Here is a 26,556-nt window from a genome sequence, read left to right as displayed (position 1 = left end):
TCGTTTAATAAAGTTTAAAATGTCAGGTTTGTTATATGAAAGATAAAGCTCTAAATTTGTTCATCTGAGCCCCACACCATTTTTTTTTAATTCCTCCAAAAATGCTTCTGGTGACCTTTCTATCAAAGATGCCCAACATAACCTCATCCATACAAGACATGGTCCAAATATCCCAATCATATGTTAAAATTGATCTTAAAAGAAATTTATGCAATAAAACTTCTTTTTTAGTGAATTACAATAGATTTATGCATTTTTGAATTCCATTAAAACATCTATTGGCTATAGTGATTCTCTTTTGTATTTCCATTGTAATATTGTTCCTGTTGATGGTTGCTCCACAACTGTATAGAATATTTGAAAATATGTAACATATTGTGAATCATTGGATTTTTTATCAGAGTTGGAAAAAAAAATCATAATTCTTATTTTAAAAATTCCTTCTTTTTTTTATATAAATACCGATCAAAGTTCTGACAAAATATATTTATAATGCTTAATTTTATTTAAAAATAATATTATAACTAAAACACTTAATATTAACTCAAATGGTTGCAATTATTACAAACCCATCACTGTTAAAATAAAATCATAGTTTTATTCAAGCACAATATTTTCATGAATCTGTAAAGACAAATACCCATTTTCTCAGTTAGATATATAAAATGAATAATAAATTGATTTAGATCAGGAAGCATGAAATAAATAATAAACAAATTAAATTACTCTTGGCAAAACATTATTTATACAGACAAACTACTTGTTTAATAATGTTTTAAAAATATTTGTATTTTTGTAAACATAAAATTAAATTTATATACCTTATTGAAATATCATACAGATAATAGAAAAATATAATTTTAAAGCTTCATATTTTTTAATCTACATTTAATCTTTTTTTATATTTACATTATTTTTTAGTCTATTTTGAACATCAAATAATAATTTATATGCATAACCATTAATTATTATTTTGCTAGATGAAACCTTTCATTAATAAAATCAGACTTCCAAAAACACAACTTCAAGGATATATTTATATATTATATTAGTAAAATAAAATTTTTGATTTAAATAAATGATTTTTAATGAAAAAATTGGTTGATTTGAATCAAGCCATCAACCCTGTTTTTTATACATAAAAATCACATAAAAAAACTAATTATTTCTCTTATTTTAAAAAAAAAATAAAATTGTAATTAATTTTAATGCTAATAATGAGCAAATTAGCAGACTAACAGTTTCTTATGGGAGAGGGACTCAGACCTTGACCCAAAACACAAGAAAATTTTTTATTAACCTGGGAAAGGAAATTCTCGAGAAGCATTTTTGGTCACAGAGAAAGTGATGTGTGGCAAAAGAGATTAAACCAATAAATTCAAATGATGCTTAGAGAAAAGGATACTGTACAAAACCAAAAAAAATAAATAAATAAATAAAATCCAAGGGTTGAGAAGCATAGAAATAATGGATGACAACAGGTACACTAAAAAGATCTATAGCCAATGCCATAATGAAAGAAGACGGAAAAGATCAAAGACAAAAACGATAGATGAGGTTGAGAGAGACCTTAAGTCCCTAAAAATAAGTAATAGGAAAGCCAGAACACTAGAAAGACAACTGCAGAGTAGAATTGTTGGAAAGGTCATGGCCTAACATGAACTAGCAGTGCCAGGGAGTAAGAAGTAAATAATGAACAAATTACATATTAAACTTACAATGGCGTTTTTTTTCTTCAGTTCACAAGGTGGCAGTCGTATTGTATCAATTATAAATTTTCGTCGATCTTCTACTGCAATGACATCTTCTAAGGTTCGTTTACATTGGGACTTTCTAGTAGAATTAGATGCATATGAAACTCCAGTTGAGAGAAAGTGGGAAGAAGGACTCTCTTCCCTGCTGACAAGATCTGGATTACTAAAACTCATTTTTTTATAAAGACAGCTAGAAATAGAATATCTTTTTAAGCCTCTATTTGCTTTAAATACACTTTTATGCAGAATAAGTAACAGAAAAGTAAAAAGATTTTTTAAAAAAAATAACATGTTAAAAATCATTTATTATATTTATACAAAATACAATCTAAAGAAAATTTTAAAAAATATATAAATAAATCACCTTCTTGTATCTTCCCAAGAGTTCTTAGCAATGATTTTCATAGGTCTCTGTTTAGGTTGATAGCACTCATTATTTGATGAAATCCCACTATCTGTTATTCCAGATTGTAACAGATTGAAAAATGTTGGCGGAAAATTAGCACCAATACCGCCCTTCTGAAAATAAAAAAGAACCAATCACCCAGCCATCAACAATTCAAAGAAAAAAATATTTAAAGGTATAACAGAATATATAAAATCATGATATAGGGGTTTTTTAGCACATATATTTCCTTAAACATTGGTAACATTTAGATAAAAGATTTAAAATATTTTTTTAATGTTAAACTAGGCACTAATAAAAACAGATTTAAAAATACCTTTGTTAGATTTTTTTACATATCTATCTATCTATATCTACCTATATCTACCTATCTATCGATATCCCTCTCTCTCTCTCTCAATTCAGACCAGTTTTAAAATACTTATGATGCAATTACAGAAACAAGATATTCTTCAATTGAAGAGTTACAATCACCTAATCATTGAATACCTTAACACTGGAAAATAATTAATCAATAAATGTGATGTCACTATTATGCCAAGAGCCACACAATTTTTCTGCAATAAGAAGAAAAAATAACACCTCCTTTAAATTTTTAAAATACAAAAGAGCATGAATGAAACAAGAATTATTGATTCCATATATGCATTTTAACTGCAAATCTGTATTTCTGAGATTTAATACAAAACTGCATGAACACAACAGTTTTAAAGTATGTATGAGCACGGTTGAGAAAAAAAGTTTTCGTTTTTTCAAAAACAAAAAAAACTTTTTTTTTTCTAAATTAACGTCCCCCCCCCCCCCCCAAAAAAAAATAAACAAGGTTAATTAATAATTTATATTTGAAATCAAAAGTATTTATGTTAATATAAAATATATTCATAAAAATGTTTTCAACTATTAATTAATGTTATCAATAAACAATTTAGAAATACCAATTTTTATTTCATAACTATGCTAACATAATAAAAAAGATTAATGGAAGATATGCTTATATATTACTTTATATTTCTATTTAGCATGCAAATAAAAATTTTATATCAAATTTCATTTTAGTAATGTGCAAAAGAATGAGTCCCAATTTGTTTGTCAGGACCCATGAAAAATCTCATACTTTAGTATTATTTTATGTCCTTAATTAACTGTATTTTCACAACATTTGTATCAATTTAATTAATAAAATGATCATGCTTTTCCTCTAGTTGAATTTATACAAATTTTTAGGAGCACATGAAAAATTTAAGATATTAAATATTTCAATATAAAAATATTTTAAAATAACTAAAAGAAGAAAAGGAATATGGCTGGATACATATGTGTATATAAAATGATAAAGTAAAGGCATGTGTTACTAGGCCTGCAAAATATGTTTGGTTGCACCAACGAGTTTGGAAAAAATTCCGGCAATACTATTAAAACTTTTAATCTAAAAAAGAAAAAACGCTAGCAATTTTTTTCATGAAAGAATATCTCTCTAGACAAAATTTTGTAAGAGAAAAAATGGATGGAAAATTATTCGTGCAGAAAAAAAAATCCTACAAGAAAGAAGAACGAGGATTAACTAATGTGTTGTGTGAAAAGTAAATTTATTCAATATATTATATTTTGATTTATAATACTGTTAACACATATGCTAGTTTATTCAAGATTTGAGTAATATCAACAACAAAAAAATTTTTCTTTGTTCAGGAAAAATTATTTTACTATCAAATAATTTAACTTTAATTTCTAAAAATAATTTTAAAAAGTCAATGTAGCTATAAAAAAAATGCTACAATTTTGGGGGAAATTTAACAAAAGAAATTGAATTCTGAGAATATTAGGCTCTGATAATTACTGTGTTTTACTACTAGTGATTTAATAGCAACTTTGAATATAATACTTTTTTTCCTTTTTTTTAACACAATGAAGCTTTAAGCATATCAAAATACTTATAATGCAGCATTAAATAAAATAATATACATTGATTAAATTTTAAATACATTTTGAATATTTTTCAATATTTCTTGAATTATGCACTTTTTTATAAAATTGTATTTTAAAAATATTACAATTAAAAATAATCTGAAATATATAATATACTTAATAAAATAAAATAAAATTCAGAAAAGCACCTCATTCCTAAGTATGCTTTTGATTGTAGCAAGCATAATGAATTTCTGCTTGATACAATTACAAACATAATTAATAAGATTCAAAAAAAAAAAAGAAACTTTTGATGTTAACTTGTTCAATAATTGCATCTTTTTTACTAATTTTAAAAACTATCTGAACATGGAAATGATGCTCTTTATTATTTAAAGAGCTTTTATAGACATTATGGCTTCGACTTTTAGTTTACTTGCATTAACTATTTTATAACTATATTTTAGCAGAAGAACAATAACGCAAACTTTTAAAAATTACATATCACCAATGTATTTATTTAAAGTAACACGGAATCACATTAACAATTAAACTCAAGATTTTTAAAAAAATAAAGAAGCTATTTTATTTAAATAAATTATTAATCTCAATTCTAACTTAGTAAAGAATCTAAAATTAGATAAAAATCTCATTAACATTTCATTTAAATATTTATTTTGTTACATTCATTTCAAAAAGATCTCATTTGAACAAAAATTTAGTTGGTCTAAGTTTTATTTATGACATTTATCCGAGTGAAGTAAAAATAGCATTGCTGTATATCTACTGATAACTTATTTCAACAAAGATAGAAAATAATTACCTTGTGTTTGCTTGACCTTGCTTGACCTTGTGTTTCTGATGAATACTCATGTTTTTTATCATTATTAAAATATATGTGATTTGATATTTCTGAAAGAAAAAAAAGAAAAGTAAGAAAAAAAGTAGAAAGTTACAAAAAATGAAATAAATTTGAAAAATAAATTTAAAATAATACTATAAATATCAGGTCTCCTTTCAGAATTCTTATTTAACAAAAGACAAAGTAACTTTCGTGCTTCAGCATTGCTTGTAGAAGGTATTTTTAGTCTCGTCAAAACAATTTCTGTTAACACTTCCTGCATAGACTGTCCTTTAATTGGAAAATCTCCAAACAATAATGTATAAAAAATAACTCCTAAACTCCAAATATCAATCCCAAAGCTGTACTCAGTGCCAATCACTACTTCCCTACAAAAAGAAGAAAAATGTTTTAGATAATGAAAACTCCATGTTACACAAAAATATTAAAATAGCAAAAACAGATTATGCCAGTATAAAAAGATTAGTAATATAATAGAAGGCAACTAATGCTTGAAAATTAAGGAGAATATTATTTAAGAAATATATATGGAATGCAAAGGGTGCAATGGATATTTGGTCAACATACGACATCTTGTATATCTTGTAATAAGACTAGGGGCATGCTTAGGCTTTTAGGATCTCTGGATGAAACATTAAGGCAATTTATTGGGATTCATCAAAATAATGTTTTGTTTAAAATATATATATCAGACATTAGATTTTTTTAAAAATTATTTTCATGATTAACGATTAAAACTCTGATAAAATGCAGAAAAAATACTTTATAAATTAAAATAATACTGCAACTGAAATTTTTAATACTACTAATAATAAAAGGCTAGTATTATTATTTTATTATTTCAAACTAATTACTGATTCAGTGAAGTCAGTTAGTACTTTCTTTTATCAAACACTAAAGCTTGATGTATTGTTAAGACAGAAAATCAATTTGCTAAATGAAAAATAAAGTTTCAGAACAGAAAACATTTTTAAAAATAAATTATTTTTGGCAGAAAAAGTCTTCATTTTTTAATTACTGGTAGATACAATAACTACATATTTAATAAGTTTCAAAATTATTTGTATTTATTATATTTAAATATAAATATACATTAAAGGAGTATAATTGAAATATATTTATTTATAGTAAAACAAAATATTTTACATACCACAATTAGCACATAAAATATGAAAATGATATTAAAAGAATAATTATAATTAAAATATTATATTCTTATTATCTACATTTAAGTGCTTGAATAAAAAAAAAAGATAATATTTTGTTTCTTAATTTATTCCTCATTTTAAGAATAAAATATTACTTATCAATGAGATATTATATCAGTGATTTATTATCACAGCCTTAATTAATATATTAGATAATGCAGTACTGTATAAATAATATTTTCTGCATAAATCTATAATTGAAAAAAAAATTATGATTTAAGTCAATATTTTGTTTTTTAAGTAAAAAGTTTTTAAATCATACCAACCATGCTCCTATTTTTCTTGACATTACCCGGGATAATTATTAGAAGTTGCCCTCTACACACAATTCACAAATGGGCAAAAAAAATATAATATAATTAAATTATATGACATAAACATTGAATTCTTGTTCTTATTTTAAAAAGTACATTCCTGATGTAAAGGAACAATAAGTAAAAAAAAGAAAGCATAATAAGAACAGCCTAACAGTAAAGGAATTAGATACATTTGGAAATACAAATTTAAAAAACTGGTATGAATAATATATCCAGGGAATAGGGAAAATGTATCCAAGATTTAGCAAATTAATGTAAGTAAAAAATAGGGATACGTTTGTTATAATAAAAGTTTTCTAGCTTTATGAGTAGGTAAATTGTTTATTAAAACAGAAAAATCCAAAGAACTTGATAGATCTTTCTCAATCGAAAAAAATACCAAAGATGAAAGACAAGCATTTTTCATCATTGATCTCAAATATGTTTTTATCAGGTTCAGTTCGAAATGAACACTTTTCAGTTGCAATGGCTACAGGTATAGTTAAAAAGTTTAATAAAGCAATCACAAAATTTGGAATAGTATCAGTAAGATTTTTTTATAACTATAACATTCAGTGTCTTTCTTGAAGCTGGAAACCTTTATTCATTGATTTCAAAAGAAAACAGCAAGATGAGAGAAGATGACAATGGCAATGTCTTCTTCACACCCCAGCAGAAAAATTTATTATCATGCTTTAACATGCCCCAATAACTGGCTATAAGATAACTTTTTCTATTGGAAAAGAGATAGAATTAGAAAAGTAGTTTATAAAGATTCAAAGAAATTTCCCCAACGAGACAAGGAAGTGAAGGGAGAAAAAAAAAACTTGAACGTGACTATGAACCAGTCTTTAACTTTAGGCAGCCCTAAATTTTAGCCGCCTGACCACCCCTAAGCACAGCCCTGAATAAGACATAAACGACAAAAAAGATTGTAACATTACACAACAATCTGCAACTGTTACCGATTTATTAAATTATCTAAAACAATATTTTTCTTTATGGAAACATGGTCATTTAATTTTACTTGTTGCTAATCTCAAGTTATGCTAAAGCTGCTTAATGTTATTCTGCTCATTGTCCAAACTCTGTCAAACACCGATTTAAAATCAATGAAGGCAGCAAGTGTACTTTGCTTCCTCTGGAAACCATCCTTAATATGCTGTGAAAGTCTGACAATTTGTTCGGTTGTGTTGTATCCATGTCTGAAACCAGCCTGTCTCTCAGAGATATGGCCACCATAGTCCAAAAAGAACTGAAACCGATCAACGACCATTCTTTCAGTTAACTTATTTAGGATACAGGTCAAGGAAATTGGTCTAAATATTTGGATATTTATCGGGTCTTCATGTTTCAAAATAGGTATAACATCAGCCTTTCTCCAGATTCTTGCGAAAGTACCGCCCCAGGTTTTGTTTATAAAATTAAAGATTGTTTGTTTAGCTTTAACGGCAAGTTCCAAAATAAATTCAGGGAGGATGCCAGCAGGACCAGCACTCTTTCCTCTCTTCAAGCAACGGATTCCTTTTTGAAATTCCTTAACAGTGAAAGGTGAAGAGAAAAGGCAGTTTCATTCTGGGTTATCACCAGAGGGATTTATTTCACCCCTCATATTCCTAGTCGTCGGGTAAAAATTACTAATCTTGCGATAAAGTTTCAAAAAAGCCTTAGCAATATCTTGGTTTGAGGTTGTTAAGGCTTCTTACAAAATTGCTTCATAAGAAAGTGTATGGAAATCTTTTTAAGTGGATTAGTGATTTTATTTCACAAAGATTCTTGAACATAAAATATGGCAACTCTCAATCAGTGTATCGACAAACCAGGCAGGTCCTTCCACAGGGCACAGTTTTAAATTCTGTCCTCTTTAATGTCATGGTAAATGACCTCTTGAGCTTCATTAATAATGCTGTTTCAGAGACTCAATCATTGTTGTATGCCGATGACCTTGTTATTTGGTCTACTGGCTCTGATATCTCTATGTTGGAGAAAACACTCAATTTGGCTTTTAGAGGTTCTGGCAACCTGGACTCTGACAACAAATTCAAAGTTAACCCAGAAAAGACAAATTTTGAACTTTTTACCCTTAGTACCAAAAAGTTTAATGTTAACTTGGTATACAAAAATAGTACTCTGGGACGAACTGATTGTGCTACCTACTTCAGCATAACTCTTGATACCAGACTAACCTGGACTAAAAACATAAATCAAGTGGCAGATAGCGTGAAAAATCGCCTTGGTCTATTGAAACGTCTCGCTGGAATAAAGTGGGGTTCATCCCAAAATGTCCTTGCTTCCACTCTCACTTCTTACATTAAACCAGTATTTGAATATGGTTCAGAAATCCTTATTTCTTCCTCAGACAGTGCATTATCAAAACTCGATTTGGTTCAAAATAAAGCACTAAGACTCATCACTGGTTATGCGATTTCAACCCCTATTCCTGCCATGCAGCTTCAGACAGTTTTAATTATATCAGTCTATAATTTATCTGACAGCCGAACTTATGCTGCTCTTTCTCTTGGTGAAAGGTTGCTAAGAAAGAAGTACTTTTGGCCGTACTATATTCTTCCTCAAACCAGACTTAAATCTCAACATTCTTTTTTTTTTTTTTCTTGAGTACCGGAGACTTGCAGAGATCTTTGAGATCCAACTCCAAACTTTTATCTATAGGCCGCCTTTTCTTTACAGGCCTTCTGAGATATGCCACTGCTAGATTTGACTTGGTACAGCCTGTCCGGAAATTGGATTGATCCGCCACTTTTGATTGATCCGCCACTTTTTCAACTGGTAGAGTTGGAGCCAGTGCTTACTCCAAATATTTCAGCCTTAGAGAACCTCTTGACACTTGGACAGATAATTTTGATGGAGAAATTTTTGCAATCCACCATCTGAACAAAACATTGAACATTGTTATCTTTGTCGATTCTCAGGCTGCGATTCAGACCATTTCTTAATATAATTTATACCCCTCTGAACTTGAATTCAAGTATAAATAAAGCATCAGCTCTCTTCTTTGTTCTGGAAGAGAGGTAGTCCTCCAGTGGATCCCTGGCCATTGTGGCATCTACGGAAATGAACGGGCTGTCATGTTGGCTAGAGAGGCTTCAGTATTTCATCCACCCTCTCATCTAGTTCCTCTTAGAAATGCAAGGCGGCTTCTTAAGAGCAAATTCAGACGCAGAACAATATCTGCTCTTCGGGACTTAGCTGATGGAAAATCCTGGGCTAGCCTTCTTGATGGCCAGCAGCACTTTCATCTTTCCATCCTTCCCAAGCCCGAGGGAGTTGCTTGTCTTAGAATAATTACTGGACATGAATACTTTCAGGCCCATCTATTTAAGATTAACCTTGTCAATTCACCTCTTTGTGTGCTCTGTAACACTTTGCCTATGACTGGGGATCATCTTTTTGATTGCCCCTCTCTTCTTAACATGCGTTCCTGATACGACTTTTGTGCCCTTTCACCTTCTGTGGCTACTTCACTGTTGTATTGGAGATGCCTTATGTCTGAGAAGACGATGGCGGGCGCAATTTTAAAAAAAAAATTATATATATATATATAAAATTTTGTTAATTTTTAAATTATTTTATATAACCTTGAGAAATAAGTGGTATTTGTTTTATCCTTCTTTTAAGAGTAGTGTTATTTTAAATGATATATTCAGCATTATGAACTAGGACAAGAATTGTCTTTCATTATTTTTGAAGAAAATCATCTGATTTTGGGCTCAGAAACTGGTCCGAAAATTTGGCTTAAACTATGTCTATTTATTACTGAATCAATAACCAATTAAATTTTCCTTTTCTTTTTTTTCAAATCTTAATTTTTTTAATTTTTATGTGTATCTTTGAAATAAGGATTCTCATTAAATAATCCCAATAAATTATATTTGTATTATTTTTAATGAGGACTCCTTTTAATAAAAAAAGACCCAGAAATTTGGAAGTCCTGGGTACTAAAAACACATAGTTTTGTAAGTCTAGGGAAATCACTGGTATATAATCAGTTGTAACTTAAATTGTCACATCTTAATTAGAATAGTATTTTAATTTACATGATCATAAATATTCATAAAAATAATTTTTCTAAGATCAAAAACTTTTCTTTTTCATTATTCAACCAACAAAGGCTAGCTTTTAACTAACTTCTAATAAGCAAACTTTTTAATCAATTTTCAAAAAGTAAATTTTTCAAATTCTGACTCCTGCAGAATTGTCTTAAACTCTGTGGCCTTGCTGAAAATTTAAGTATTTCTTCTTCATACATAACCACTCATTTCAAAGCAAGAATGACAGTGATGGGCATCATGCACGAAAATTTTATTCATGACTAAATTTATTCAGAATAAATTTATTCTGAATGATTATTCATATGAAAATTTAGTCATTATTCATCATTCATTATGCAAATGTATACAAATTTTTGAATAATGATTGATGAATAAACTCATTAGTCATGACTAATTTTTCTGAATAAAATTTTGAATAACCAGCGAAAAATGCAAGCGTTATGTATTTGTCTATAACGAGATGCAAAACATCGTTTGCTCTTAAACGTCTTATTTTAGGAATTTAACCATAAAACTAAGACAAGTATGAATATTTATTTTTATGTTATTTTAACTTACTCCAAAACATACTTAGTTGTGCTAAAAAGTAGGTTCATAACAGTTTAGTTACTTAAGTTCATTTTAAAATTTTGTCCTAATATCTATAAAACACAATTTCTTATAGTTTTTGAAAGCAAACGATAATCTTATTTTAAATTCCTAAATAAAATTTTAACTTACAAAAATTAAACGTTTTTTTGCCATGTAACCATTTCTCGAAAGTATGCATGGTGTTAGATAAAAGTAAATTTCCTCAAACATTATATAAATATACTTGAAAAGGATTAACGTTTTATCTGTAGTTGTCATAGTCAATTAGAGTATTTCGTGCCCATTTTTGTTGACCAGTGAAATTATTCAGTTATTCTTGACTAATGAATAAAGGATACTGAATGAAGAATACTGAATGATTTATTCTTTATTCAAATCATTTCTGACAAATGAATAAATCTTTCTCAGATCAGATTTTGAATAATTATTCATCATTCTTTATTCATTATTCTGAATGACAAATGCCCATCTCTGAAGAATGACCCACTAGTTATATTACAGAATTAAAAACTCTACCAAAAATGTTCTTAAAATACCTACGGTGACATGCATACTGGTGTTCCAACCACTGTCTTTTTTGTTTCATCTAATGTTTTTAATTCTGTCGAACAACCAAAATCAGCAATTTTCTAAAATAAAAAAAATCAGAGTTAATATATTGTGGTTATTTGAAAGGAAAAAAATGGTAACAGCATAATTTCTCGAAAAAATTTTTATTTCTTAAAAACTGATGTTTTTATTTATATTTATAAAAATTTGCAGAACATTTTTAAGAGGAAAACAATTTTTTTTTCGGAGACAACAACCAAAAATTTTCTGAAATTTTGGACAAGGAATACCCCAGCACAAAAACTGTAAGAATGATTATGGAATTTTCTATCTTCATTGTAAATATTTTTAGTCCTTAATATTGTAAATTTTATTCGTTTAGATATTTGACCAGTAAATTTTGATCAGCAATTGAGAATAATTTTTTTTCACAATATTTCACAGAAATGAGTAATAGGACAATTTATTAAAAGGGGGTGAATGGGACAACTGTATGTTTTGTGCCTATATATTGTTTCAAATGTTTGATACATCACTTAGCAGATGGCAGCACCCGGTCTAATTTACATACTGACACCAACATCATAAGCTTGTATGTTTGCTTGAACAGGGCCTCAAAGTGTGCTTTTCCATATTAAAAGTAAGATTTTTTGTTTTCATTACAATATTGTTTTTAAAAAAAATATACTTCAAGCTAATAATGTTACAGTATATTAAAAATCTACTTATTCTAGTGTCAATATCAATTTGAATAGAGAAAATTCACTACTTTTTTAGGCCTATTTTTTAATTTATTTCAACAAGTGGATACAGGGATGAATGGGACAATTGTCTGGTGGATAATGGGACAGTCCCATTCATCCCCTTCTTAATATAACTTGAAAATTTTAGATCAATATCTTGCAATATTCAACTTAATTTCTCAGTGTATTTCTTTTCCATTATTTTAACAAATTTGTTAATATTACAATAGTAAAACTATAATTTTTTTAATAAACAATTTGTTGTATTGATTTATTGGTTTGCTTGAGGGAAAAAAAAATTATATCTGGAAATAATTTTTTAGTTAAATTTATTGGTTGAAATTTTGAGTTTTATACTCATCAGCTTCAAACTAAAAGCTTTTTTATTATATACTGCATTTTAATGTATTTCAAATAATTTAATTCTTATAAGAAATTTTTTTCATAAAAAATAAATATTTTATTTATTTTGTAATACCTATATTTATATACAGCGTAGCTAATTTCTATGTAATTAAATTATTCTACATTTAACTTTCAAAGAATGCTTCAAAACTGGGGAAAAAACCAAATAGATTAAGGCTTCAATACCAACAATTAAAGAAGCTGCCAATGAAGTGCTCACAAAAGGAATGTCAATAAAAATTTTGCAAAAGCTTTTCATACGTCAAAATCAACACTGAGTCGTCATTTGACAGTAACCAAACAGATTACTACTACAGAATTGTATGAGCCCAACCCAGACATTGGCAATAGAAGAATATTTTCAGTTAAGGAAGAAAATGAACTGTGTGGGTATTTGAAAACCTGTTCCCAAATGTGTTATGGGTTAACAACCAGTCAAACAAGGAAACTTGAATTTGAATTTGCCAATTTCTTGGAGAAGGCACCTGTCGCATGGTAAGAAAATGAAATCGCGTGTAAAGATTGGTTGTCAAATAATTAGTTGTTTCTAAATAGACAAAGAGAATTATCTATCCGCACCCCCGAAAGTAAGAGTCAGGCAAGAGCATGTAGCTTCAACAAAAACAATGTGTCCATTTTTTTTCAGAAGGTCTGCTGCAAAAATATAAATTTGAACCAGCAGATATTTATAACTGTGATGAACGAAAAAAATAAAACTGCTACAAAAGGAACGAAACAAGTTGGCCAAATTACATCAGCAGAACGGGGGCAATTAGTTACGATGTTAAATTTCATAAATGCCATTGGAAATACAATCCCACCTGTTTATGTTTTCCCACAGGTTAATTTTAAGGATTTTATGCTTGAAAATGGACCTTTAGAAAGTTTAGGTCTAGCTCATCCTAGTGGCTGGATGACTGCTGAAAATTTTTGGAAGTCAATGGAACATTTTGTCAAAAACACCAAATGCACTAAAGAAAAACTGGTATTATTGATAATTGATAATCACGACAATCATATTAATATTCCAGTCATTTCCTTTGCAAAAGAGAATGGTGTTGTGATTTTAACTTTTCCTCCATATTGCACGCATCAAATGCAACCGCTGGATGTCACAGTTTACAGTGCCTTCAAAATGAAGTATCACATTGCGCAAAATAACTGGATGACAAATAATCCAGGAAAAATCTTGAGCATTTATAACATTGCTAAGGTTTCGAATGAATCATTTACATTTGGATTTTCAAAAGAGAATATAATTTCTTCTTTCAATAGAACTGGCATACATCCCTACAATTCAGAAATTTTCTCTAATACCAACTTTCTTGCGGCCTCGGTGACAGATAGGCCAGTGAAGTCCCAACAGAACCAGGCTCAAATCAAGAGATGACAAAACTAAAGAAATTTAGATGTCAAAGAGTAAAAAGCCAAGAAAGGGATTTAAAAAGCTGCTATTAAGTAGTTCTGAACCTGATGTAGATGACCCTGTTTATTCGAACAGTAAAGATGATGAAAGTAATATGGATTATGATCATATCACTGACAGTTTACAGAAATACATTTATATAAGATCTACCTTCTAACAAGAGTAGCTGGTAAAAAGGCTATTCACTTTTATATTTCTAAAGTATTAAATGTTCGTTCTAAAGACGAATTTGAAGTAAAATTTTTAAAGCGAGTAGGAGCAAACAAATGTGTTCATGGAAAAGAAATTTCAGATATTTTTCTGACGGATGTCGAATGCAAACTTCCTCAATCTATCTCCACTGGTCGATCAAAAAGACAAATAACTCAACTAAGTTTTCAAGTTGATTTTAATTCATGCAATGTTAAATAAGTTTTTATTCCTCTTTGAACTTTTCTATTACTGATGTTTTGCATTTGTAATATTTTTATTTGTTAATATTTTGTATTTGCAATATTTTTATTTGTAACTCCTTTGTATTGTTAAGTTAACAATTACTACTTATCATCTAAATCAAAGTCAAATAAAGTATTTCCTCATTTCATAAACTCGTCCCATTCATCCACATCATTGGGATGAATGGGACAAAATACATACTTTTTAAGAAACTATGTTTTTGCTAGTTAAAACTACAGCTGATTGATTGAATGCATTTCTATGGATAGCTGATGATTCAAATTATCTATCATATGGATAAAGCAAAGGTTGCCAAACTTTTTTGATCATCGACCCCTACATAATTTTTCGAAATCTCCATCAACCCCCATAAAAGTAATTTTCTGTTAATTATAATAAAACTCTATTAGATACTGTGTTTGTACATTTATTTTATGATTTTGAACCTTTATTAGAGTAATAGTACATAGTGTAACAATAGTTTTATGAAAAATATATTATTGTTGAAATATAAATACCTTAATATTTATGAAATAATAAGTAATAAGAAATAATAATAATAAGTAATAAGTAATAATAATAAGAAATAATAATGAAATAATAAGTAAGTAGAAATAATAAGTAAAGTAACTACGGATTTATTGCTTCTTAATCAATGACATGGGTGTGCCTGGTGTTTTTTTTTCTGCAAGGTTCGTTATATTGGGTTCAAAATTGGTCAATTTTAATCTTAAATCCCCTCAAAACTCCACATTTAATTTATTTCTGTTCTTAGTTAAGATTGAATTTACGTGACTGAAACCGGCTTCAATTATATAGGAACTTGGAAATGCTATCATAAATGGTTGAGCTATTTTGTAAAATCTTACAAATTTTTGCATTATATTTACAAAATTTGCTTATTGTTAAATTTTTAAAAAGCGTCTTCGCTTCAAATCCCCATAATAATTCAGCAAGATCATCTTGCAGGTTGATGTCCACGTTTTCAATTTGAGCAGAAAGAAAATGGCACAATAATCCAATCAGGGATGTCAATGTTTTCCAAATTAACAAAACGCAGTTTAAAATTGTCGCTCAATTTTTGAAGATTACCTCTATATATTTCCAAGTCTTCTTCTTTTATTTCTAATTGTTACATATATGAAAAATACTGATAATCCTTTGACTAATCGACCCTTCCGAATTTGGATCGACCCCATTCGACCCCCTGGCTCATATCGACCCCCGCTTATGTTAAATAGACCCCTGGGGTCTATATAGACCACTTTGACGACCTCTGGGATAAAGTGAAAAATTTTTAAAGTGTTAATTTTCAATAATATTGATCATAAAATTAAATTTCTCCCATTCAATCTCCCCTATTAGCTTTTAGATGTTTTATTTTTTAATGAAAACATGTACACATAGTTTGTACTGTATTATCTACTTTGGTATTTAAAAAAAAAAATTATAATAAAAGTTTGAAAGCTGCTCTTTTATTAACAGAGTTGATTTAAAATTTATTTTATTAAAATAAAGTAAATAAATAAAACTCTTTAGAAATAATGGGATTTCACATTTAGATATTAGAAAAAACAAATGTGAATCACAATTGTTTTCTTCACAATAATTAAATAGTTTTTTTATATATATAAATTTATATATGGAAGTTCTTAGTTAATATTCATTTAAATGATAATTATATCCTTTTTAATAAGTGTTTATTAGCAACAAATTAGCAGCATTCCAATGAATAACAGTTTCAGTACCAATATTTGTAACATTTCCTTTTTTCTTCAGGATAATTACCTATCCAAAAATTCTTTTTTTTTCCCCTTAGATTTATTGATTAACTTTTTTATTAGCAACAAGGATTTTAAATTAATTGATAAAAAATAATTTAATTAATAAATCAAAACGAAAAAAAACTAACTGAAGTGACCAATCAACAAATGTTCTGGACTTAGTTATAAACACTGAAGACGAAAAAAAAAAGCTTTGTTTTCAAATTTTTTTATTAAAAAATGGTTTTAATTTCATATTGAATTATTATATTAATTTCATCTCCAACTTAAGTAACAAAGTTTTTGATACCTTTATTAAAAATCAGACACTCAGAATTTATAGGAATTAATTCTAAACACCATGAAATTTTTTAAAGAGGTAACAGTTACAAGAATGAAAAGTTAAAAAAATTTATAAATAAATAAAAAGGCTAGGAATTTTACCACTATTTTAAAATTTTATAAGCTAAAATTTAGCTTTGATTAATAATTAAGGTATAAAAACTGATATGAGTTTTTCTGAACTCTTTGAATGGAATAGGTGAGATATGTAAAGATCCTTAGTGACAGATAAAAATTTACTTAGTAGCCTTCATTAGTTTTTCCAACCTAATAATCTGTGTTTATTTAAATTTTGTAGATGAACAAAAAAACTAAAACTTCGTTTGTAAAACTGTTGAATGGAAAATATGTTTAGTGGCAATATCTTTGTGCAAAGCTGGAATAGAAATATTAAACTGTAATTATAGTTTATAATTTTAAGAAACAAAAAAGCATTTGTAAAACTTTCTAATAAAAATTTTCAAAGGGTAGTCTTTTTTACTCCGAAGTTTTAGTTTTTTTGTTCATCTAAATAAAAATAAAAAAGTTCATCAGTCAAAAAGACTACCCTTTGAAAATTTTTATTCAGTTTGAAAAAGAAAGAAGGGAAAGAAGGGAACTAGAAAGAAGGGAAATATAGCACTTAAAATTCCTTTTAAAACAACCATGGTTTTGATACGAATATTTGTGGCAAAAATAAAGAGAATAGCTATGGTTTTCTAGTCTTTTCAGTGCTGGGAGATGATGACACTTCTACCCCATCACAATGGGACAATTTTAATGTTATACAAGCACCAAGAAAACATTCGAAAATAAAAATTTATAAAAAAACTTACCACTTTCAGCTCTTTAGTTTTATAGTCTTTTGTTAGCAATATATTTTTAAGAGAAAGATCTCGATGTATAATTTTCCTGCTATGCAAATACTTTAGCCCATCAACTACTTGCTTCATAATTTCATAAACTACGTAAAATAAAACAATAAGCACAAAAGAAACATTTTAAAACTGTAATTTAAAAATTAAAATAAAATATTAATTTAACCTTCATTTTCACACAGGATATTATTGTTTTTTTTTAGGTATTTGTCCAGTGTTCCTGAGTCACAATATTCTAAAACAATATAATAATTGTTCTTATCTTCAAACGAATCTTTCAGCTAAAAAAAAATTATTAAAAAGTTAAGTTTAAATAATTACATATCATCAAATAAAAAATATAATTTTAAACAATTTACCTTGACAATGGAAGGATGGTTAAGCTTTTCATGCAATGTAATTTCTTTCTTCACCAGTTCCTTTTGTTGAATAGCTTTCTAATAAGAGTAAACCAAAATCATGTAATTGGATATTTTTGTAAGAAACTATTTTGAAAATAAGCACATAGTCATGTTATAATTCTCTAATGTCGGATCTATAGACAATAATGAAACTGAATGAAGAATGAGTTGACCTTATTTTGAACTATGACTCTGATATTTTTTTTAGATGGATTTTGGGATTCTGATTAATGTAACTAAATAAATTATCTTACTTTTATGAAATATTTCGTTGTCCATTTTTTTATTTTTTCCATTTTTGCATGTGCCGCAATCGTACTGAGATTTAAAAATAGAGGAGAGCTCTAAAAGTTAAGTTAGATTTACTCATTAGTTTATATTTACTTTATTTTGCTACAAGGTTGGAGTTTTTGCCGGCAAAAAGGATTTTTTGCCTGGACAGTGGCAAAAACCTGGTAAAAACCGGCAAAAACTAAATTATCTAAATTGCTGATTAAATATTATTACAAAATACTTGAAACAAATTTAAATCAATCATAAAAAATAATAATTTTGATACATTACATGAAAAAATTATTTTTAACATATTAATAATTAATATAGAGCCAATAATTTTTAAAACATTGAAAGTTTTTGACCTCTTTTCATTTTAGAATCCTTAAATAAATGTTTTTTTATAAATAAATAAATATTATTATTTGTATAATATTATTATTATTATATTATAAAAAAATTATTATTTGTACAATTATTAACTACACATCTTGATAGATATTTTATGCTTTAAATTACAGTTATATTAATTTAAAATAAGTTCATTTCACTGGAAAAAAGAGAATAATTGCAAATTTTCAAATCAATAATGTTTTGAACTACTAAAAATGATATATTATTTCATTATGATTTAATTATGGAATAATAATTTTTTTAATTTTTTTGTAATTATTTATATTTACAGTATATATTTCAATTTTAGGAATAATTTTGTACCAAAAATGTGTTTTTTCCTCTCATCTTGGAAAATATAGGTTTTTGCCAGGACGGTTTTTACCGGTATTTACCATGGTTTTTTCCACCTGCGGCAAAATCTTGCCAACCCTGTTTTGCTACAATTACTTAAATTTTATATTTTGTGATTCATACTTAATAATGCCCAACCAAATATAAATGTTTTTTAATACGGCCTTTAGCCCTTTCCTCAGTACTCCCCCCCCCCCCCGGTATCGGGGCGATTTTCGTCAAAATTAGGGGGTGTTTTATCTGTATTTTACGGTAACCACCTACAAACATTGAGAAAAATTAAAAACTTTCAACGAAAGTTCAAAATAGACAATAAATTCATAAATGCATCTTAAAAAGTTATTCAACTATCAGAGTAAATATATCTGCATATAATTTTAATATTATATTAAAAATTTTGTCTGAAGCATATTTCTTTCAGTGGAATACTATGACATTACAAAAAAAAACCCTTTCAAACAGTAAAATGATCCTAATGTTTTAATTTTTCTAGGTTAATATCTTTTTCTAGATTATAAGCAAAAATTTTATTATTTTAGCTAATTTGAAATCCTCAAGTTTTCCAGGCTTTTCTTAAGGTATATGAACCATGCTTTAATTTTTTTTAAAAAGTTGTAATTCAAAATAACATGCATAGACAGTATAAAATATTATTAAAATTGAAAACTGAGCAGAATGATAATAATTTAAATTTACGACTATATAAAAATATAAAACATATTCAAAAACATATGATTCTGTAACAAAATTTTCAAATAATCAGAAATTTGGAATTTTCAATTAAACTCGCTAACTATAGTTCACAAAGGAAACAAAAAGTCAATATTAAACACCTAAAGCAGTAGGGGCAACTAAGTTTTCTTACGAGGGTTACTATTTATATTTCTGGCCTAATAATGAAAAAACAAATATGTAGGATCGAAATTGGTTTTATTGTTTTTCAAAATATTCTCCATGATAATCAATCCACTTTTGCATGCGTTTGAACTAATTTTCAAAGCACTTTTTCCAGTCCAATTGAGGTAACTCCAAAACATGCGTTTTGAATGCATCAACCGCTTCTTCGGGGGTCGAAAATCATTGTCCACGTAATTTATTTTTGATGTGTGGGAATAAGAAGAAGTCATTGGGTGCCAAATCAGGGCTGTACGGCGGATGACCCATCAGTTTGATCTCTCGCTCCGTCAGAAATGCCTTTGTTTGAGTCGATGTGTGAGAGCTCGCATTGTCATGATGAAGAATGATTCGCCTGTTCTTCTGCTTTTTTCGAATTTCTCCGATGACTTCTGGCAAACAAATGGTCGTGTACCATTCAGAATTGACCGTCCTGCATTGCTCTAACGCCACTGTTGCCACATGACCGTTAATGCCGAAGAAACAGGCAATCATTTGTTTCGATGTGCTTCTTCTTCCTTTTGTTGGTTTTGCCTCGTCTTGGAAGACCCATAGAGTTGATTGCTGTTTTGTTTCCGGCTCATATGCATAGATCCATGATTCGTCACCTGTGTAGATGTTACAGCCTTTGTCGTACACAGCCTTTGATGTACCTTGAACGTATTTTTCCAACATTTTCCTGCACCAATCGACACGAGCTTTTTTTTTAGCTTTTGTCAGATTATGCGGGATCCAACGCGAACACATTTTTTTTACGCTCAAATGTTCTTGCAATATTTTATTGATGCTAGTCATACTAATGTCCAAAGACGCCTCTATCTCATGACGATCTATGTCACATGACGATCTTGCTTTATCAGTTCACGCACAGCATCGATCTTTTCTGGCACAACAACGGATTTTGGACGACCTGCACGGGATTCGTCCTAGATCGAACATCGAACACGATTAAATTCATTATACCAATTTTTTACAGTGCTGTAGGATGGCCCTTTATCGCTGAATAAAGAATTAAGTTCATCGAAGCACTCTTGTCTTGACAATCCACGTCGAAAGTTATGAAAAATAATGGCACGAAAATGTTCATGATTCAATTCCATTTTTTGAAAGAGAAGAACTTTTCAATTTACTGTCAACAACACAAATGAAGCTATAATGGTAAATCGTCTGCTGAATTTATGTTTAAAAATATCAAACTTTCGATTAAAATCGTCTGCGGTCACCTAGCAACACTTACTGTTGCCAAGGCCAGAAATATAAATAGCAACCCTTGTAATACAGAGTAAAAAATTATTAATAAAAAAGAAGAAGAAAAATTTTACTTACAGTTTTAATCTCTTTTTCTTTACGTTGAATTTTAATAGCAACAATCTCCTTGATATTGCCATAGCTCCACTCACCTTTATAAACTGTAGCATATCTACCATGTCCAATTTTTGGTTCATACAATGTGATATTTTTGTCTTTACATTCAATGTACCTTGTATTCTAAAAGTAAAAAATGTAATTAGAGTCGGATGGAATAAAGTGGTTTTTAGAGGTCATTCTGATACTAGGGGAAAAATCCAGAAAATTTTAAGTGCAAAAACTTGATATCAATTTATATACCATAGATGCTAAATATGATTTTTAGAACAAAGATGTATAATTTAAGTTACTCTATCTATGAAGAATATCACACCTTTATAGTCACTAATTTAAGAAAAACTAATTTAAGGATTTTAAAAACATGAAAATACATGTTGATAAGTTGAATTTTTACATCGCAAGAATACGAACCAGGATGCAAAACTTTTAAAACACGCATAAATTTGAAAATTGTTGTTTGAAATTATAATTGAAATTGACGAATATGAGTCGCAGCATTGAATTTTAAACTATTATGAATATGAATTGCGATATAAATTTAAAAATCGCATTACAACATTAGATTTTTGAATTGCGATGTACCATTTATAAATTGCGTGAATATGTATCTTTATCTGTAACTTTTAAATCACAAAAGCATGAAAATTGATGTTTGATATTAAAATCAAGTGAATATGAATGAATCACGATAGCAGAATGAATCACGATAGATAGATTCCATCGCAGCTTCAAATATTTGAAATGGTCAAAAATGTTGACAAATAATAAGTTTAAGTTAAGATAATAAGTTAAGACCAATCGATAATAAGTCTAAAAACCAATCGTCTTGACTTGAGATACGTCGAATTTGCAGTAAAATTACATTTAGACCCTTAAGTATATGGGGAAAAAAATGGAATTCAGGGGTATATGTGAAATACAAAAACCTCTGGTGGTAATACATAAAATTAAAATCAACAACTCCTTATATATTACTGGAATTGGAATTCCTGCTTATTATTTTAGATCTTATGTGTTATTATATAAGTTTTTCTCACAAAAATACAGAAAAGGAAATTTTTTAATAGGAAAAAACCATCTCATTTGACATTGTAACTATTGATCATCATTTGAGACTGTAACAACTCATAAAAATTTCATCATCTAGTAAAAAGGATGGGTAATAAGGAAATGGGGTTAATCTAAGTATCAGGTTAATCAGGCAGGATAAAATGTTTACTTAATCAGGATAGAAAATTTCGTTCTAATAATTTTAATGCAGTCATTACTATTGATTTCCACATAGTTTTTAAAATTCGATATTTTTTTATGATGTTATTTTTCACAGCAACCGAATCTCGAAATGGAAACACACATTTAGTAACCATTTTCCTCACCCGGATTAGCGCGATTTAGTTGCCGATCTTTTTTTCCGGTAGTTACTGCAACGGATTTCACGATTTTTTTAATGGCATGATGATTTACAAAATGCGAGAATGTCGACCATAATATTAGAATAAAAAAATTTTAAATATTTTTTTAAAAAATTATTAAATTTGATCCAATTTTTTTTTACACTTCTGTTATTTTGAATTAGTAACATGTATATTTATGTTTAATTTAAAACTATCTTGCAGAAAGATATTAGAATTAGAAAGGTATGTCGCTGAAAGCTCAAAAAAATTCTGCCACAGGGTATAACACTTGATTGATACATAGCAAATTAAAATAAGTTTCTCAGGATAGAAAAGTAAATTAAACTGTCTGTGAATGGCAACCAACAAAGGGCTCTAACCCTTAGTAAATTATGTAAAAAAAAAAACTGTAATTTAACCCAGTGATTGAAAAAGTATTAGTAACTTTCATTATGAAACTTCGATTGCAATTTTCATTCATTTACAAATATACCAATATTTTATTAGTTAAAAACATTTTGCCTTAAAAAATTTTAGACCAGTTTATAAAACTTTTCATCGATAATCGTGCGGAATTCAGTTTTAATGAAAAACTTATTCTAATAACAATAAAACATTTCAAGGGCCCATGTTAAGCATTCACCACCTTGCCAAATGTGATAAAATCGTAAATTGGGCGAAGGAAATTAAGTTTTGACAAAAGTTTAAGCGAACAATTTTTTTCTACGGAATAGAAAAATCTATATTTCCCTAGATCCTGAAAATTACACCAATATGAATTTTTTGGAACAAATCTTGTATTTTTTATTCAATCACATTTCCCTAAAATATATTACGTAACTAATAAGAATTGTATTAAATCCAAATAATGTAAGCAACAAAAGAGATTATGTGAACACTAAAAAAATAAAAAACATAAAATACAGATTAAAACATTTGTTGCCAGATCACACAATATCGCATAACAAAATTCTTTCCCACAGTTAGCGCCAGCAGATTTTTTTCTTAAGTGGTAGCTAGATGCATATTAGGTATCATCCCAATATTTTTCCCGAAAATAAGTGTTCTCAAGACTAAAACATATTTTGATTAAAATAAATTGTAAAATTTTAAGCGATTGCCAAAATCAGTAAATTTAATTTTATATTCATAGATTACCATTTCTCCATGATACATATACAGGGTGCGTAGCCAAATTATTCAACAAAAAATAAGCACCTTTTAAGCACTCAAGAAATATTTTTAAGCACTTTAAAAAAATATCATAATTAGGCATTATTAGAAAGTTTTTGACAATTGTAGGTTTTATCTTTTTTTAACCGTCATATAAAAAAGAAACCTTTTGGTATTCTTTTTCACAACTGTCAAAAATCATAAAATTTTGAATCGTGTAAAACGTATTACGTTTTCATACGCTAAGGACTGACAATATGCCGCAATAGATTGGGGTTGAATTAATAGTGAAAATGTTAAATAAAACAATGTGTCTTTTTGCATAATTCATAGTGAAAATCAACATCAAGGAAAAATCTCATTTTCAAAAAGGGAAAATTAGGCACTTTTTAAAAACATCCAATGATTAATGATTCAAATAACTTATTTTCTACCTTGATCCTTTTCTTCTGAATGATTATAAACGCACCAGTAAAAATTCAGCTATTGAAAAATAAGACATTGAAATGTTTTACTTAAAATTAAATATATTTATTTAAAAGATAGTCGGAATCTAAATAAATACCAAATATTCTTACAGGTTTATCTTTAAATTTCTGTTGTAATGTAAGAGGTTATCAAAAATAAACCACAACTTATCTTATTTCTTAGCCTCAAAGATGATTTGTTAAAATAATTCAAGTTATAGCAACTTTGTATTTTGACTGAAAGATTCATGTGGGGGAAAAATTAATCATATTTAGATTTGCTTTAGCTAAGACTTTGGGAATTTGGTGAACACTTTTGATATTTGGCTAATTTGCTGGCTAGTAATTTGAATTTTTTTGCCATGGCTGCAACCGTCATAAAGAAAATTTTTTAACATCTCTATGTCACCATTTCCTTACATGTTCAAAATCATTCCACATGTTCAAAATCAATTCATGCCGAACATCGGAAATGTCAGTTCTTTAACCTCATATAAAAGAGAATACTGATTCGTCCACGTCAAGTCAAAAGTGATTTTTATACATAAATCACTAATTTCATGAGAAGCATCATATTTTATAACAAAACGATCCGCATCTTTTTCTTCTTAACCTGAAATTTTAAGATGTATAACAGAATGTGTAAATTAATGACACAAAATTCTATAACTTTTCTTACGATAAGATTATAGTGTATAGAAATTTTATTTCAATTTATAAACATAAACAAACACCAGTCAATGCACAAACTAGAGTAAAAACGAATGTGACAGTTAAATTTCCCCCTTCTTCCTGTTATTTAAAAGTTTTAGAATTTTGGCAACATCACATATGCATTTAAGCGGTGTGGGAAAAAAGATAAATTAATAATGCTGATTGGGTAAAAACATTTATGCTCAAAATGTTAGCCAATCAAGTTCATGTTCGTCAGTTTCTGGCTTACAGGGAATAAAGTTACTAGGGAATAAAGTTCCTCGTAAAACTTCCGGGTTACTAGTTCTGATTGATGTTCTCGCCTAAACTTGAAAAAGGGCAACATGAAATGTGATTACAAATACAGGTCTTGCAATATAACACGGATCTGTTTGCGTAGGGACTTAGGGTGTGCGGTATTGGTCCTCGTTAAACTGTTCTACCGTAAAGTGCTCGACTTTGCATGCAGGTCGTCGGGCTAGCGAAGCGGAGGTGCCATCCCCTCTGCAGAGGATCAAAATTGTGATGGTATGTCTTCGGATCATCCTCAAAGATGTTTCCCAGACCGTCGTAAATAGCCCATTGTGCAGCTCTAGTACGACGTAAATAAACTACAACAGCAATATAACACGTCCTTTTAATTGAAATTTTAACAAAACACACAACATATGAATTTGGAAGACTCTACAAGCTTACTATGCCCTGCAAGATGTAACCTAAAAAATATACCTGTGATATTTTGCGAAAGTATAGCCAAATAAGTGATAACACCAAAATATGGCAAACTTTACACTTTATTTGTGTTGTGATTTTAATTTTCATCAATTTGCTTTAGGCTCACATACAATTAGAAATTATAAATTACAGAAAACTCTTTATGAATTGTAAAATTGGTCCCGCAGTGGACTGATCGTTTAGACACGGTTCCCAGCAGATCACCGAAGTCAAGCATCACTGGCTGCTGTCAGTGTGCGGGTGGGTGACCACTTGGATCAGTCTGCGTAGGGACCGAGAGTGTGCGGTATTGGTCCTCGTTAAACTGTTCTACCGTAAAGTGCTCGACTTCGCGTGCAGGTCGTCGGGCTACCGAAGCAGGGGTGCCATCCCCTCTGCAGAGGATCAAAATTGTGATGGCATGTCTTCGGATCATCCTCAGGGATGTTTCCCAGACCGTTGCCAATAGCCCATTGTACAGCTCTAGTGCGACGTAAATTAACAACAACAACAATTGTAAAATTGCGCACGTAAAATTATACATAAATCACATTAACAAAACTTCATAGAATATTAAGCCTGTTCACTCATCTCCACCTCGAAAGCCATAACATGAGAAAAGGGATACATCGGAATTATTCTATAATTTGTCTGGACCTGTGGCGGTGGCTATGGTTAACGAGATATAACTATTTCAAGTAGGGGTGTGGGGTCACGTCACTATTTTGGAATAGTTCAAAGAGAGAAAGGGATAATCTGAATCTCTTTCTTCAGTCTATTGTGTTAGTGGTAGAGTGAAGCTAACCTCCTTAAAATGCGC

The 26,556-nt window shown here is 28.8% G+C and overlaps 1 protein-coding gene across 3 annotated transcripts in view; it reads right to left on the bottom strand.

Moving 5' to 3' along the window:
* Window positions 1–25,172, bottom strand: part of LOC107448222 (serine/threonine-protein kinase PLK4) — a 54,379-nt gene extending 29,207 nt beyond the window's left edge. For 2 of the 3 annotated variants that reach the window (XM_087164526.1, XM_087164528.1), the window contains exons 1-10: window positions 24,750–25,172; window positions 21,254–21,415; window positions 17,972–18,049; window positions 17,779–17,893; window positions 17,571–17,698; window positions 11,633–11,721; window positions 5,063–5,295; window positions 4,889–4,977; window positions 2,119–2,273; window positions 1,719–1,944 (exon numbers count right to left, since the gene is read on the bottom strand). In XM_087164526.1, the coding sequence (XP_087020652.1) occupies window positions 1,719–1,944; window positions 2,119–2,273; window positions 4,889–4,977; window positions 5,063–5,295; window positions 11,633–11,721; window positions 17,571–17,698; window positions 17,779–17,893; window positions 17,972–18,049; window positions 21,254–21,415; window positions 24,750–24,770 (1,296 nt within the window). In that variant the 5' untranslated portion in view covers window positions 24,771–25,172. The remainder of the gene's footprint in view (window positions 1–1,718; window positions 1,945–2,118; window positions 2,274–4,888; window positions 4,978–5,062; window positions 5,296–11,632; window positions 11,722–17,570; window positions 17,699–17,778; window positions 17,894–17,971; window positions 18,050–21,253; window positions 21,416–24,749) is intronic. The other variant, XM_087164531.1, reaches the window with a different exon arrangement.
* Between the last annotated feature and the right edge of the window lie 1,384 nt (window positions 25,173–26,556).

This window comes from Parasteatoda tepidariorum, chromosome 1 (assembly GCF_982258835.1).
Source record: "Parasteatoda tepidariorum strain Cologne lab strain chromosome 1, Ptep-v5.0, whole genome shotgun sequence".
NCBI classification, from domain to species: domain Eukaryota; kingdom Metazoa; phylum Arthropoda; class Arachnida; order Araneae; family Theridiidae; genus Parasteatoda; species Parasteatoda tepidariorum.
This window is presented reverse-complemented; position numbering and strand designations above follow the sequence as displayed.